This window comes from Zingiber officinale, chromosome 4A, assembly GCF_018446385.1.
Source record: "Zingiber officinale cultivar Zhangliang chromosome 4A, Zo_v1.1, whole genome shotgun sequence".
NCBI lineage: Eukaryota > Viridiplantae > Streptophyta > Magnoliopsida > Zingiberales > Zingiberaceae > Zingiber > Zingiber officinale.
This window is the reverse complement of record NC_055992.1, coordinates 157,175,283-157,191,298: the sequence shown is the minus strand read 5'-3', so window position 1 is coordinate 157,191,298 and position 16,016 is coordinate 157,175,283. Positions and strand designations below refer to the sequence as shown.

Below are 16,016 nucleotides of genomic sequence, written 5' to 3'. Positions count from 1 at the left end.
CTCGTTGAAACTAAGCTATTTGTCTCCGAGTTGTTGTGCGCCGACAGATTTGAACCATAATTGCTGATTGATCATTGCGCGGTGTGACTTATTGATCATTGGCCCTTTCACTGTATCAACAAATTTTTGGTAGTATTTAAAATAATTGAAAATTAACTTTTTGGTTTGATTATTTAAAGATATTTTAAAAATAATTGAAAATGAACTTTTCCAAAAAGGTTCTTTCAAATTTTAAAAATAACAACTTTGGGCATCATGTCTCTCACATAATTCATTTAATAAAATGAATAATAATAATAACTAAACGATCCTAATTAACTTTAGTCGGCGGCTTGATTTGGTCCCGCCGATTACGTCTTTTTCGTGCTTCGTTGGACTTAATTATCTGTTAGCTAAAAACAATTAGCGTGTCATACATTGCAATCATTTCAACCTCTTCCCTTTTACTTTGCATTTATTCATTTTTAATTAAATCAAGTCAAGCAATCAATGTTTTTGTGTGAAATGCAATGTTTAATGCAAAAAAATGATATCTCGTCCCCTTTCTTCTCCAACAATTAATAAATACCATGGTCAAATTTTGACTACTAAAATATTCTCAACTGTTTTATGTAAAAGCACCATTAAATTCATCAAGAACTAATTCACATGCTTAAGAAATTATTAACAATTTTGACGAATATTAGAAAAATATTAAATTTGAAGTGCACCTTTAATAAAATTTTCTTTCACTTTTGCGGATCGGCCCCTGTTTGTTTGATAAACTAGTCAATCCAAAACAGAATGCTTAAATTTATTTATCATTTTTTTACTAATAGTTAAATAATTTTGCAAACATTATTTAGTAATTATTAATAGTATGTATATATATATATAGGGACCATCTCTCTCTTCTTTACTTCGTAATTATTATTTGTTTTCTTCCCTTCTCCATCCTTCACAGCGATCTGCTCGCCCTTGTGAAATGCGTTAAGTCACCTGCTGCTTCTCTCTCTCTCTCTCCAAAACCCTAGCAAGCGGCTCCTTAAAGATCTATCGCAGTCCTCCTCGGCTTCCGGTTTGAGCTCTTGATGGGACAGTAGAGTTGGCCCTTCGATTCGTACCAGGATCGGCATCGGCGGCGAATCTGTACGGATTCTTCTTGCTTATGCTTCCTTTTCTTCTTGCGCTTACTCTCTCGATCGATTATTTCCAGCTGGTTTTCACTCGTTTTATATATATGTTTTTTCAATATCTTCCTTCTCGACTCGTTCGTTTCAATTTCGATGGCAATGTGAGTGGCTACGCAGTCCTTTTCTACCCTTACTTGTTAGTTGCAATTTGTTCGTAATTTGTCTAACTTCGTACGATGAAAAATTCTCCGCTGCAGCATCGATCTGTTCAAAACAAGGAAATTTTGTTTGGAAAAATCGGCTTGCCTTACTGTAGATTTATTTTGGTGCCTGCTGTTCTGTGTGTAGATTTCGGGGGGAAATCTGTCAAAGAATCGAGAAAAAAAATCTCGGCGTCTAATTTCATTATTATTGTAGCTAAGCTTAAGATTCTTGTTTTGATGACGTTTTACATTTTTTTTATGAGACTTCTGTTCAGATTCTTTTTGATGTGAGAATGCCTCAATTCAGACAACTGGAAAGGTAAGTGTGGAAGTACACATGCCGCATGTTTACCACAAATTTTTTTTAAATGTACTTAAAGGCCTCTTTTTTTTTAAAAAAAAAATCACTGGATCTCTTGATCCACATTCTATGTTCTTGTGACTAATGCTGTGTTATCTTATTGCAGAACCGTTGTTTACAGTAGATTTAGGTCATTGCTTGGTTTCTCACAACGAAACTTCACTGCAAGATGGATTACTAGGAGAAGATCTATTCATTTGATATCTGATCTCGCCATTGAGGTTGTTCTTTCTCAAGTCAGTTGAGCCATTATCCAATATGTCTGGTTGTACTTCTGAGATTGTTGAGACAAATGAAGACCCAAATTTGGTTAGTTACTATGAGGAATCAAAGATTTCAAGTACTAAGCTCAAACCAAATCTACGAAATGGTAAATGCCAAGATATGGAAGATGAACTCAATCAACTTTTAAGAGCAATAGATCTCAGGACCACATCAAGGGTTCTTGGTCCTTCTAGTCATTCAGGGTTTGACTTGTTGCATAAGAATGTTTCAAAGAAGCCACTCAGAGCTGGTGCACCTCGATCCTCAGGAACAGGAATGCCGGAATCTGTCACCCTAAAACAGTCTTTGAGAAGATTATGCATTTCCCAGGCATCAGAGATGGCTGCTATGAAGAGGTTATCAGGGGCCTCTGAAGCTGTAACAATTGAGAGGCTTTATGCTTCGGTATTGGTTCAAACAAATGACTCTGATTTTCCTCAAAATGGGGAAAAGACAAATGTGGTTGAAATATCCATCACACCTCTGAAGGTATCTGCAGACTCATCAAATAAGCCAGTTCTATATGGTGAGCTGCAACATGTGGAGTCAGGAAATCAGAATGTTACTTCAGTATCCTCATCTGTAGTTCCCAATAAGCCTATTGTAACAAAAATCAGAATCCAAGATGTACTTCAATCTGTACCAGATGAAGCATTTGAAAGTACATCAGCAGCGAGGAAGAGGGATAAGAAGGGCAAATCAGTTTCCAAACCATCCATATTTAGCCCACAGGCTGTAACTGCTTCGAGCAATCCTATTGTGATTCCGCGTTTAATAAACTCATTTCATAGGAGTACTCTCACTACAAATAAAGCGAAGTGTAAACCAACTTCAGTGCCTAGTGGTTCCAACAAATGCAATGAAGTTAATAAAAGTGATACTACTTCATGTGCATTGAAATTGTGTTGTCCCAAAGAATCCATCACCCCTGCACTTGGCATGATTGATACTGTTCGAGAAAGTAACACCACAAACATTGATTGTGGTGCAAACATAACTATTTCCAGCATAAATACCTACGGTAGTACTCATGTTGGTGGAGTGAAAGTAAGTGAATTCTCTACGTCACAAGAGGAAGGGGAGTGCTCCCATAGTTCCAAAAGCAGCACTTGCGATTATAGTTGCAGCACTAGCTTCAGTGCAGAGAGCCATCAGAGTGGTATTATTGTTAAAGGATGTAGACCTCACATGTCAAAGGATGTGAGGTGGGTTGCCATTAGTCACATCTTAAATCAGCAAGCAAGATTGGATTTAAGTGATTTTAAGCTCCTCAAGCGACTTGGTTGTGGAGATATTGGAACAGTTTATCTTGCTGAACTAGTTGGTTTTGAGTGCTTGTTTGCTTTGAAGGTCATGGATATTGACTTTCTGGTTAGCAGGAAAAAATTGCTCAGAACGCAAAACGAAAGGGAAATATTGGAAATGCTAGACCATCCATTTCTTCCTACACTCTACTCTCATTTTACAACAGATAACCTCTCATGTTTAGTTATGGAATATTGTCCAGGTGGTGATTTGCATGTTTTGCGACAAAAACAACCTGGAAGGAGTTTTTCTGAGCCAGCAGCTAGGTATTTAGATTGAATTGGTGCATGATTTACTTCAGTAATGCATTTCATCTTCAAAGCTATTGTTTTTGTTTTGTTTTCATGTAACCTCATCTAAACCACGGCATGATGGACATGTAGAAATAGACACATCTCTACTTGAGCATTTAGGCATGAATGGATGTCTTTCTAACATGCCATCTGATTAAGATTTCTTCAATTCAATAAATGTATGTTCTGCATAGATGTGAACAGAGAATAGTTGGTCAAGGTTCCTTCAGAGATCATTTGCATAAATTAAAAAAAAAATGTAGAAAAATCCAGTTGAAAGTATATTGAACAATCACCATTTTGGTACTTTATGGGTACCCATGGAAGCAATGTTATTCATTTGGTTTTCACTTAATATAAAACCCTAAACCTTAAATCCTAATGTGGGACTAAACCCACTACACTAATAACCTAACAACACTTGTACTCTCTACAAAATGGTGCCATATGTGCTGAGTGCTGTGCCAGAAGTGTGTCAAACACCAAAAGAGGCGATAGAAGAAGGGGGAAGGACAAGAGGTAGTGGAAGGTTTCTCGTGTTGTCATGGTCATTGCCTTGGTGTCAAAGGAGGAGAAAGAGATGTACAAAGGTGTACCTTGAAGAAGTCTTGTTGCGGAATCCTAGTTGTGCTTCGTCACCTATGAACGCTCATGGAGGAATGCAGTTCTCGCAGTCGTGCTGACATAATTTTCACCTTTCACCTTTGTCCACCGTGTCACAATATCATGATTTGCATGCCAACTGGTGGGGAACGGTAAATTTAGCCTGTGTAGACTCAATTAACATTTTAATCTATGGTGTGCACAACATCACACAATAGAAAAAAGAGAAGGAAAGAAGAAAGGAATGTCAAGCATTGAGATAAGGCCCTAGATGATAAATCCCACCACTGGAATTTTTCTTGAGGCAACACATATAGTAGCACACAACAAACTAAAGAAAAGAAGAACAAAATCACTCAACAAGGGTCTTAGGTTGATAGGTGCCCACCAACATGCCTTGCATACCATCTAAGTAGTTGGTGGTGAGGACAACAAGTAGGAAGACAAGCTATGTTATGCGAATGTCAGAGGGTGTGGGATGCATTGCACATGATAATCATATGGTATGAAAATGACAATATTAACGATGAATTATCTTTTAGTTGAAAATTAAACTAATATTTAAAATAATTTAGTAAGTGAAATAAATATGCATTAATATTAATTTTTCTAATAATATGACTAAATAAATTAGACAAGAAGATTTTTTTAGGTGATTTGTATGAGACAATTAAGATCATGAACATAAAATGTTTGCTATATCACTAGGTACTTTATAATAATCATTAATTGATCTATTTTTTTCTTTGTTTTGGCAAGTGTTTGAAATAATTGGACAATAGGATTTACTCTCTAGCATGACAAGCTTTAGAATCATAATAATAAAGAACATATACGAATGAATGTCTTAATTGATTTGGTAATTATTAAATAGAGGTATAGGGTCTAATTTCATTGTGTCCATTTTCCTCTTTTAGCTCTTGAGAAGAATTGCAGATTAGTCTAATTTGTGAGCATAAATAGAATATTCTTGTTCTTTTAAGATTACGCCATTAAGGGACTCATTCAATGTATTCATCGGAGGGATCTTCTGAAGATAATGTACTGAGGTTTAATTAATTAATTATTCCTTATTAGAGAAGAGTTGCTTAGTTGGATAATAAGGTTGGTGGTCTTATGGCCAAAAGCTCTTAGTTAAGTTATGGTTGATATCGCTTGGCTGATCAAGGTGTATCATTTTGTCATCCATAAATGCCACTCATCCGCTTTTACATAGTTCCCATCTTTAAAATCGACGAGACAAAAGATTTTGCCCTATGTCTTGTCCTTTAATTACATCTATTGGTCACTATGAGGGCATTATATGCTATAAAAAGAGAGGAGATTAGAAGAGGAAAAACAATAACTAAAGCACCACCACCAACAAAAGGTAACACCGGATTGAAGAATTCAAGAAGTATCCATATCTTGTACCTATGCCTATTTTAATTTTAATGATGTTAGTCCAAGTTCAATGTCTAATGGTTATGCAAGGTGTATTTATTGATATGTGGTGAAATCAATTACAATAATTTTAAAAATTGTGGTTTTGATTTCACTATAATGTTACAAGAACCAATTCTATATTAGTTGGTGATAATGATTAGTTGAGATGAATGTAATTATTTTTCGAGTTTATTGCTTTAAAATTTTAATTCAAGTGACTCTCTAAATGTTATATGCTTATATGTAGAGGTAAATAAGTCGAACGGGAACTTTGGCGCAGCGGTAAAGTTGTTGCCGGGTGACCTTGTGGTCACGGGTTCGAGTCATAGAAATAATCTCTTGCAATGCAGAGTAAGACGAGTAAGACTGCGTACAATAGACCCAATGGGGTCCGAGCCTTCCCTGAGACCCTATTTTGGAGGAAGTCATGCACCGGACTGAAGGTAAATAAGTTGAATAGGCGAGATTATAGAATTAAAACTCATTTGAGTCAAACTTGGTATCCTTTCAAGTGCATTGAGTGTTAGTATAACAAGATATTGTAATTGTACTAATATGTATACAGATTGAATATCTAGTACAAGATAATGCTTTAAACCTTAGTAAAAAAAGACCAAATCATCCTTTGATGTATTTAGACTTTCACCACATGATTCAATTAAAGACCTTTGTTTTTAGGTGAATTGGAGGGGCAAAGGGCCTTTGGGTGTTGATTTTATATGTGTCACTTTTAGATGATATATTTTTCAATTTGAGCATTATTCTTTTGTTTTGTAAAAATTTATGTTTTATTTAAATAGTTTTCTTATACTCAAGGTAGAATTCAATATCTATAGCTTTATTGTAGCCTTCTGTGGAAGTAAATGAAATTAAATTATCATCCTTATGAATTAGTAGCCTAAGTCCACTCATGAATCAATAAATGGTCGAGGTTTCATCTTTCCCTAATATTGTGATATAATTTTTAAAACTAGGAATGACATTTTGTCACACTTAAAAATGATTGCTTAAAAATTTACAATTTATTATGCATTGACTCATAAAAAATTGGAATATATTTATCAGTTAGTATGTTTAATCTCGAGCCATTACAAGATGGGTTCCACTCCTAGCTTATTATGGTAGGCCTGAACAAGATGTAATAAGTGTGACAGTGGCACATTGTGCTTGTTAGTAAGGGTCATGATATATCTCTAAAATAGTCTTCTATTTCAAATAGCTAGTTAAGAAATGCATTTGAGTTTAATCATCTATTAAAGTTAGGGGCATTTACCCTAACATGTCTAGGCCTATATTGTTCTAGGCAATAATATGATTCTTCTCTAATACACCAAATAATGTGATCGTGAGCTGGTGGGCATGCTATTCATTGAATTATGTGGATAAATAATAGTGTTCATTAAAATCAGTCTACTGGCATAATATTGTTCCCATGAATCTAGGTTCATCCTTCATACAAGTGTATAATTGGTTTTATGATCCTTGCTCTGGATAATTTGTATTGGTTTTATTTTCCTCACTCTTAAATGTTAAGCTATATCTCTCATACATTCACTAGCAATGGTGGCATTTTCTCTTATTATATCAGGATAAGAATATCGGCGCTATAGTGCAATAAATTAAGAGTGACAGTCAATTCATTTTCAACATGATGAGTTTTGGTACTAAAATATAATGGATGATGGCTAAACTGGACAAAGGTAAAGAGATATGCAACTGGTATTTTCTTGATGAATAAGATATAATGCTATGCTTGGGGATTAAATGGAGTAAATTTTGGATATATCTTTGATCTTGGACAAGATCCCAATTAAGGATGGAGGTATGCCATCTTGTGGATTTGGCTGGGATGATTCACATGGCTTGTAGTAGACAACTACATGATGATGTGTGTAGGGGTCTAAGGTTCTGATCGAGGGCAAGGTGCTGCAATAGGAGCTGTGAGCATTGACATCAATCTGTAGTTGCAGGAGCCCTTTAGTTTCATTGTCTGCAGTCATAGTCAAAAGCTGCTTGTGAGTGCAACCACCAACAAAGAACACTGAAGGTTCTTGGGCCAGGTTATCCTGACAGGGAAAGGCTGTGGAGGAAGAAGGTGACTAAGTGGAGATGATCTGGTGGTGGCCACAACTGTCCGATAGAGATGTTGGTTCACTGGGGTTGCACAGATTAGTGGAAAAAATAGGCATGGATTGTTGGGGAGCTACAGGTGCTGCAAAAGTGGAGATGGTGGATTTGCAGGAACTACCAATTGCATCTTTCCTTCCAGTGAAAAAGGAAAATTCCCTTGAGTAGAGGGAAGCGTAAAGAGGAAACCTTCACCCCTCTCATGAGTTGAGAGTTGGGAAGGCTTTGTTTGTACTAGAGCATGAACAAATTTGGTTAAGTTGGTTGTGAGTCAGATTTGTGGAAGGGAAAAGGTTAGAAGAGGATTGAAATGGAGGATAGGTGTAATTTGTCACGGATTGTCGTGTGTAGTTGGAAGACTTTTAGTTAGAGGAAGTTGAAGCCTTCTCTCTAGTGCGGAAGGTCCCTTCTAGGGTTGGCAGTTCCAGTCCTTAGGTGTCAGATGCTTGGTGGCCAAAGCGGGAGTGCAGAAGTGGATGAGGTTAAAGGAAAAGAGGGTCTTGAGTCTGTTCCTTGGTGATGGGTTTTGCAAGAGGCTGTGAGAATTGCCGATTGAAACAAAACGAGCAAAGGAGAGGAACTGACAAGATGAGCAAAGGGAGAATGAGAAGATGTGAGTTGCAGATTGATGCAAAAGGAGAAGGATGCATGTTGATGGGGAAGACGATGGCAGCAGGTTTTGTAGGTTCTAGAGCAGCAGGAAGTGGAATGACAATGGAGTTGGAACACAGAAAAGAGAACGTCGAAGGTATCAAACACCAAATCATGAACTGAATTAGTAATTTGGTCCTAAAACCATTTGATGTAGAATGAGGCCGCCTTGATCCAAAATTGTTGTAACATCAAGGATCAAAAGTCTTTAAACAGAACAAATATTCTCACACAAGAGAACAAATTAACGAAGAAGAAATTTTATTATGCAAAAGATGATTAACATGGGGCTTGGGTGTCCCATTTTACAGACTCCAACCCAAATAAAATTTTAAGTAAACTAAAATTGTTCTAGGAAAGAATTATACCTAAAATGATGATCAAACTAGGAATTAAATCTTGTATCATCTAAAAAAGATAATTATCTAACCAAAAACTATCTTGGTCAACTAATTTTCCTTCAATAATAGCATCTACCAACATAATTTTTTGCAAATTTAAATATCGTATAAATAAATTCCTAATTTGCATTGTTAACAATGCATACTCTATGGATCATCTAGAAATCCAGGCATGCAACAAACAGTTTGCTTCAAAACTTTAACTACTACATGCCCATCTTTACTTTTTCTGTGGTATCCATTTCCTTAGATTGGAAAGAAAATTTACATGGAATTATACCTGATTTTTGTTGAGAAACACTATCATGTTGTTTATGTGGTCCTGAAAGCATAGTTTTTCTTGTAGTTGAAAGTTTTGGATGCACCTGAGCAGTTACGCTAACAATTTCTGTATATAAGACAGATGTTAGTCTGCAGTTTTTATTCGCATTGCTTTTTTTGCTCACAGTATCATGGTTTTCATGAATCTGTTTACACTACTCACTCAATTTCGACAATGATTACACCAGGTTTTATGCTGCAGAAGTTCTCCTTGCTTTGGAATACCTGCACATGTTGGGTGTTATTTATCGAGATCTCAAACCAGAAAACATCCTGGTCCGTGAAGATGGTCATATCATGCTCTCTGATTTTGACTTGTCTCTCAGATGCTCAGTGAGTCCCACTCTGCTCAGATCCTTAGATTCAGAAGAGTCCGCAAAGAAGCTCATAGGCCCCTGTGTGGAAAATAGCTGCATTGACCCTCTTTGTCTTCGGCCATACTGTGTTCAAGTTTCTTGTTTCACACCCCGATTGATGGCCTCCACAGCAGCAAGTACAGGAAAACAAAAATCTGACATGAGCGGCCAGGTAAGACTGCTTCCACAAGTTGTGGTGGAGCCCACTGATGCACGCTCCAATTCCTTCGTTGGAACCCATGAATACCTAGCCCCTGAGATCATTCGAGGCGATGGACATGGGAGTGCTGTGGACTGGTGGACTTTTGGGATCTTATTATATGAGTTACTTTTTGCTAGAACACCCTTCAAAGGGCTTGGAAATGATGAAACATTAACCAACGTTGTGACGCAGAGCTTAAGTTTCCCAGAGAACCCATGTGTTAGCTTTCATGCTAAAGATTTGATTAGGGCTCTCCTAGCTAAGGAGCCAGAAAATAGGTTGGGATCAGTCACAGGAGCAGCTGAGATTAAGCAACACCCTTTCTTTGCTGGGATAAATTGGGCACTTATACGTTCCGCTCCACCACCCGAGTCACAAAGCAATGATTTTGGGACGCCTGTGCTTATTCGCAAGAAAAAAGAAGGCAAGTGCCTCGATTTCAGATCGAACAGACATGATGTGGAGTTTGAGTTGTTTTAGTAAAAGATGTCCTTTTCAATGGAAGAGTTCTGGTGTGTTCCAGTTCCTCTCTGCTTCTATAAAATGTATGCCTAAGCTCTCATTCCTTGTTCATAACTCGTATGCGTTTATGAAAATGAGCTCCATCAGTTCTCTTTTGTACCCTACTCTTCTTGCACATACCAGCTGATCGATAGGAATTTAGTCAAGAAAGAGTTGGCCTGTGTGTACAAAAATTTCATGTGTTTCCCATCCTTCAATGACCATCACTGTGAGGGGCATTAGTATCATTTTCTTCGTATCTGTAAGTGAATAATGTTGCAGTGTGTTGGTAAAAGTAGAGCACTAATATTGCCCTCCATAGAATGTCTGTACCAAGTCAACATCCACTTTGTTTTCCAATCCTATTAATTTGGATGGCTGGTTTAACACACAAAACCGGCACTTCCCTAGTAGTATTTTTCTCTTGAAAGTACCTCGTGTAAGTGCACTTGTACAAGTACAATTTTCATTAGTGAAGGGATATTTTTGTGCAAGTACGATTGTGAAAGTATGATCTTTGTTGGTGAAAGAATATCTTGTGCTAAATTTTGAAGAGCTATCTTGGTAAATGAATAAAATGACTAGTTCAGGATAGATATACCATCATGTAGTACATTTGGAAGAGAACAAGGAATAGGGATAAACTAAGCCATCCATTGGCCTAAATGTGGAGTTCCCCATACACGTTCATGTAAGGCCCTTCTTCCTTCTTGCCTATAGTGGGCTAGATATGGAATCTGTTGGAAATGTGAATGAAATAAAGTAGAGATAAAGAGGTTCTATTATGTATGAGTTGTTAGTTTCACATTAGAAGTCTCTTGATTTTATTGTTGGTTTAAATTATGACACATACATTGATGTTGTAAACGTATGCATGGGGAGAGACTCTCTCACGCATGGATATGCAGGTGTGAGTATAAATCCAGGGCTCGGATTGTACTAAATTAAGGTTGACTCGTGTGTGAGCACGACCTGCGCACGTCAAATGTCAATATCTTTTTGCTACAACGTCTCGACATTAATGATGACATTAAACTCATTAATGGTGATTCCATAACGTTTGTATTAATGGCGACATTAAACATATTAATAATGATTCCGTAACGTATCAATATTAATGAAAACATTAAACTCATTAATGACAACATTAAACCCAGCATTAAATGACCATAATTTGGTCATTCATTGCAGGCAAGGTGAGAGCTCCTATATAAGGAGGCTGAATCTTGAGCAAAGGATATAGAGTAGCTGAAGATAAGCGAAAGAGAAAGCGAGAGGAAGAGCAGGAAGTGAACCTCTATCCGCTCGTGTTCTCCCACAAAACTCTCTTAGCCTTGCATCTTTTCGGCTGAACTACTCGTGATAGCACTCGGGTGCATTATCAGTTCGCCGCGAACAATCAGTGTTTGGTTGCGTACATGGTTTTTGTTGGAACCCCAAGGTTGTTTTGGTGTGATCAACAAGTTAAGTTAGGTCCTGTGTGTTTTTAACCTTGTGTCTAAGTGTGCAGGAGCTTAGGAGCACAGGTACTCGAGCGGACGACGCAGCTAGCGAGATGGACGATACGTGGTGCGTCCGAGGGATGAGGTGCTGCGGAAGAGTACCCCGGTGGACGAGAAGGAAGCGTGCGGTGGTTCCGAGGGACGAAAGCCGGAGCGGAAGATTGCTCGGGGAGCAAGAGACGCAGCTAGTGAGAAGGTCGGCACGGGGTGCGATCGAGGGACGAAGACTGCGGATGAGTACGCTGGTGGACGAGAAGGAAACACGCGGCGATTCCGAGGGAAGAGAAGCCGGAGCGGAAGGCTGCTCGAGAAGACCGGAAGTTGGGTTCGGGTGAGCCCTATTCCGGATGACAGAGATCACCCAAGCAAGCGGATCCGGAGTTGAAGACCCGGACCGAAGCGAACTGAATCGGAGCGAAGGTCCCAACGAAGAAAAGTCAACCCCTGTTGATTATAGTGCTCCGGGCGCCCGAAACAGCCCGGGGCACCCGGACCTTGAATATTGACCAGATCGCGTCAAACGCGATCTGAACGTTGAGGATAAAGTTTTATCCCCCCGGGTGCCTAGAACCCTTCGAGGCGCCCCGACCAAGGCTATAAATATAGCCTTGGTCCAGAAGCTTTTCAACGAACTCATTACTTGTAATTCCAACGCTTGTGCACTTCTAGTTGTAGTTGAGCTTCTGTTTTCTGTGCTTCAACGCTGTAAGAGGCTTCTCCGCCTGAAGGAGTTTTAGTGCTTAATCTTCCTTGGATTAACAATCACATCGGTTGTAACCAAGTAAATATCTTGTACCTCGTCTTTTAATGTTTTATTTATTTGCTCTGTTTATTATGCAAGTGTTAGCTTAAAGAGTTCGAGAAGGGTTGGTTTTGTTTTTGTGTTTGCAGGCTATCCAACCCTCCCTTCTAGCCGGCCGCAACGGTCCTACAAGTGGTATCAGAGCAGAGGCGCTTCAGGAGGACTAACCGCCAATCGAAGCAACGAGATGGCCAGAGCTAACATCTATCCACCAACATTCGAGGGGGAGTTCGCATTCTGGAAGCGACGAATGGAGGTTTACTTTAAAACTGATTTCAATATGTTGTTAATAATGAAGTATGGTTTTGTAATGCCCAAAAGCAAAGAAGGAGAAGAACTTAAGGAGCATCAATGGGCTGACGAGCAGCACGACAAATTCATGGCAAACGGTAAGGCTGAATCCAGTCTTTTGAGCGTTTTACCTGCTAAGGATCTCGACAGAGTCGGAACATACAAAAGCGCAAAAGAACTTTGGGAAAAGTTCTTGAAGCTTTACAAAGAACAACTTGCAGTCGAATCCAACTCCTCAATAGACATCGAGTCACCGACAGAAGAGTCAGAGATCAAGGAAATTGCCGAAACATCTCTCACCGCCGAGCATCTACCAGAAGACGCAATTAGCTCTTCCTCAATAAACATCGAGAGTATCAATAAAGGGGGAGTAACGTCGGAAGAAAACAACTCGACAAGGGGAGAACCAATGACCGAAAAGATAAGTCAGGTATGGACTCCAACCTCTGAACAATTAGTTAAATCAATAAAAATGTCACCGAAATAATTTTGCATTGAATCGCCGAAAGAATTTTTCGAATTAGAAAATCTTCTGTCGAATAAATCTTGCAAACTATGAAATATTTTTTTGAACGAATTTTGCAAATTAAAGATATTGTCGAAAGAGTTTTTCGGATTAGAAAATCTATTATCAACAGATTTGTTCAAATTAAAAGTTATATTGTCAAAATATTTTTACAAATTACAAAATATTTTGTCGAACGAATTTTGTAAATTAGAAATGTTGTCAAAAAACTTTATCAAGTTAGAATTTATATTATCGAAATATTATTGTGAATTAGAGATTCAAAAAATAACAAAAGTTATTAAGTCAAAAGAAATAGTTTGTCAATTAAAGAATCTTGACAAACTAATAATAGAGATTAACATGATACAATTCTTTGTATGTTTAATAATAGTTGCTTTAAATCTAAAAAAGTGTGATTTAAGAAGTTATGATAAATTAAATTAGAAATTTAAAACTTTCTATTAAAAGCTTAAGAATTAAAAAATAATAATAATAAATAAATGCATAGAAATTTTTTAAAAAAGTTTTCTAAATGTTCTTGCATAAAGTTTTTGGATTAGAAAATTCCTTTTAAAGGCTTAACTTAGAAAAATTCTCTTTTATACTTAAAAAAAAATTCCAGAAAATAATTTTTTACCTAAGTTAAAAACGGTTTTGAAATTAAAAATTTCTGCTTAAATTTTTTTTTTTTGCAAAACTGTCTAAGTTAGAATCTTTTTATAATTTCACTTAGAAAATGTTTTATGTGAAAATTATTGCAAATATTTTTTATCTCAAAATTTTCTAAGTTTGTTTTTACCCTTAGATTTTCTTCTTAGAACCCCATTTTTTTATGTGATCAAAGGGGGAGAAGGAAAAGTATAAGTTTAGGAGGAGGTAGACCAAAAATAATTTTTTCTATCTTTTTGCACTAAATTACAAATTTAGTTAAGTTTATTTTATGTCTATGCTGACCCTAGCTTAACTTGGGTTGATCACATAAAAAAGGGAGAGATTGTTGGAACCCTAAGGTTGTTTTGGTGTGATCAACAAATTAAGTTAGGTCCTGTGTGTTTCTAACCTTGTGTCTAAGTGTGCAGGAGCTTAGGAGCACAGGTACTCGAGCGGAAGACGCAGCTAGCGAGAGGGACGACGCGTGGTGCGTCCGAGGGACGAGGCGCTGCGGAAGAGTACCCCGATGGACGAGAAGGAAGCGTGCGGTGGTTTCAAGGGACGAAAGCCGGAGCGGAAGATTGCTCGGGGAGCAAGAGACGCAGCTAGCGAGAAGGTCGGCACGGGGTGCAACCGAGGGACTAAGACTGCGAATGAGTACGCTGGTGGACGAGAAGGAAACACGTGGCGATTCCGAGGGACGAGAAACCGGAGCGGAAGGCTGCTCGAGAAGACCGGAAGTTGGGTTCGGGTGAGTCCTATTCCGGATGGCAAAGATCACCCAAGTAAGCAGATCCGGAGTTGAAGACCCGGACCGAAGCGGACTGAACCGGAGTGAAGGTCTCGACAGAGAAAAGTCAACCCCTATTGACTATAGTGCTCCGGACGCCCGGAACCATTCCGGGCGCTCGGAACAGCCCGGGGCGCCTGGAATGGCTCCGAGCACCCGGACCTTGAATATTGACCAGATCGCGTCAAACGCGATCTGAACGTTGGGGATAAAATTTTATCCCCCCCCCAGGGCGCCTGGAACCCTTCGGGACACCCCGACCAAGGCTATAAATATAGCCTTGGTGCAGAAGCTTTTCAACGAACTCATTATTTGTAATTCCAACGCTTGTGCACTTCTAGTTGTAGTTGAGCTTCTGTTTTCTGTGCTTTAACGCTGTAAGAGGCTTTTCCGCCTGAAGGAGTTTTAGTGCTTAATCTTCCTTGGATTAACAATCACATCGGTTGTAACCAAGTAAATATCTTGTGCCTCGTCTTTTAATGTTTTATTTATTTGCTCTGTTTATTATGCAAGTGTTAGCTTAAAGAGTTCGGGAAGGGTTGGTTTTGTTTTTATGTTTGCAGGCTATCCAACCCCTCTTCTAGCCAGCCATAATGGTCCTACAGTTTTATCATTGTATCATGGGAAATAGACGACCTGAGATAACCTTGAAGCATAGCCAGGTGGGCCGAATCTGTTTCAAGGAAACTGCGTTGAACACAAGCATCAGTATCTTAGTTAGCAAAATTTTTTTTCCGATTTGGCGATCGACTTCCGATTCTGCTACGTACCGCATCAACTCTATAACTCGGACACTAGAAGCTTGGCAGAACCTGCCCCGCTGGCCGCTGGCAGCTTGAGATTATCCGCTCAGGTCATTTCAACAGATAAGTTAGAATTGATTTTGTGTAATTTTAATTCTGTAATTTTCCTAATATCTCCGACAACAAATTGTCCAACAATCTTGAAATAGAGTTGAGTTCTGTTGAGATGACCTCAGAACAAAGTGTTGAGATGCAACAGACTCAACACCTTAAGGCCCCCTCCACCCCGATTAGAACAATACCAATCAACCATGGGGAAGGCCAGAGAAGTTCACGTGGCAGCAGAAGATACTCTTCTACTTGACCACGCTTAATATGGCCCAATTGTTGACCAAGGATTCTCCCAAGTGTGCTGAGGATGCTGATGTGTAGACCATCAGTGTAGTGGAGATATTAACTCATTTTGAGTTCTTTTGCCGAAACTACATCCTCAACTTTCTTGTCGACTCGCTGTACGTTGTGTATAGTATGAAGAGAACCACTAAGGAGCTGTAGGAGTCCCTAGATAAGAAATACAAGATTGAGGATGAAGGGGCCAAGAAGT

General features: G+C 38.5%; 1 protein-coding gene across 1 annotated transcript; it reads left to right on the top strand.

Annotated features, from left to right (window-relative positions):
* Positions 1 to 908: 908 nt before the first annotated feature.
* On the top strand, positions 909 to 10,598 carry LOC121971852 (serine/threonine-protein kinase D6PKL1-like). The gene is made up of 3 exons (XM_042523322.1): positions 909 to 1,128; positions 1,783 to 3,511; positions 9,255 to 10,598. Exons 2-3 carry the CDS (start codon positions 1,935 to 1,937, stop codon positions 10,102 to 10,104), a joined length of 2,427 nt encoding a protein of 808 aa, XP_042379256.1. The 5' UTR covers positions 909 to 1,128; positions 1,783 to 1,934; the 3' UTR covers positions 10,105 to 10,598.
* The last annotated feature ends 5,418 nt before the right edge of the window (positions 10,599 to 16,016 follow it).

Bases quoted from the DNA above. Each gene is read 5' to 3' on its own strand.
- LOC121971852 (XM_042523322.1), top strand. From the start codon at position 1,935: ATGTCTGGTTGTACTTCTGAGATTGTTGAGACAAATGAAGACCCAAAT. The intron at 3,512-9,254 runs GTATTTAGATTG...TGATTACACCAG, and splicing joins TTTTCTGAGCCAGCAGCTAG to GTTTTATGCTGCAGAAGTTC.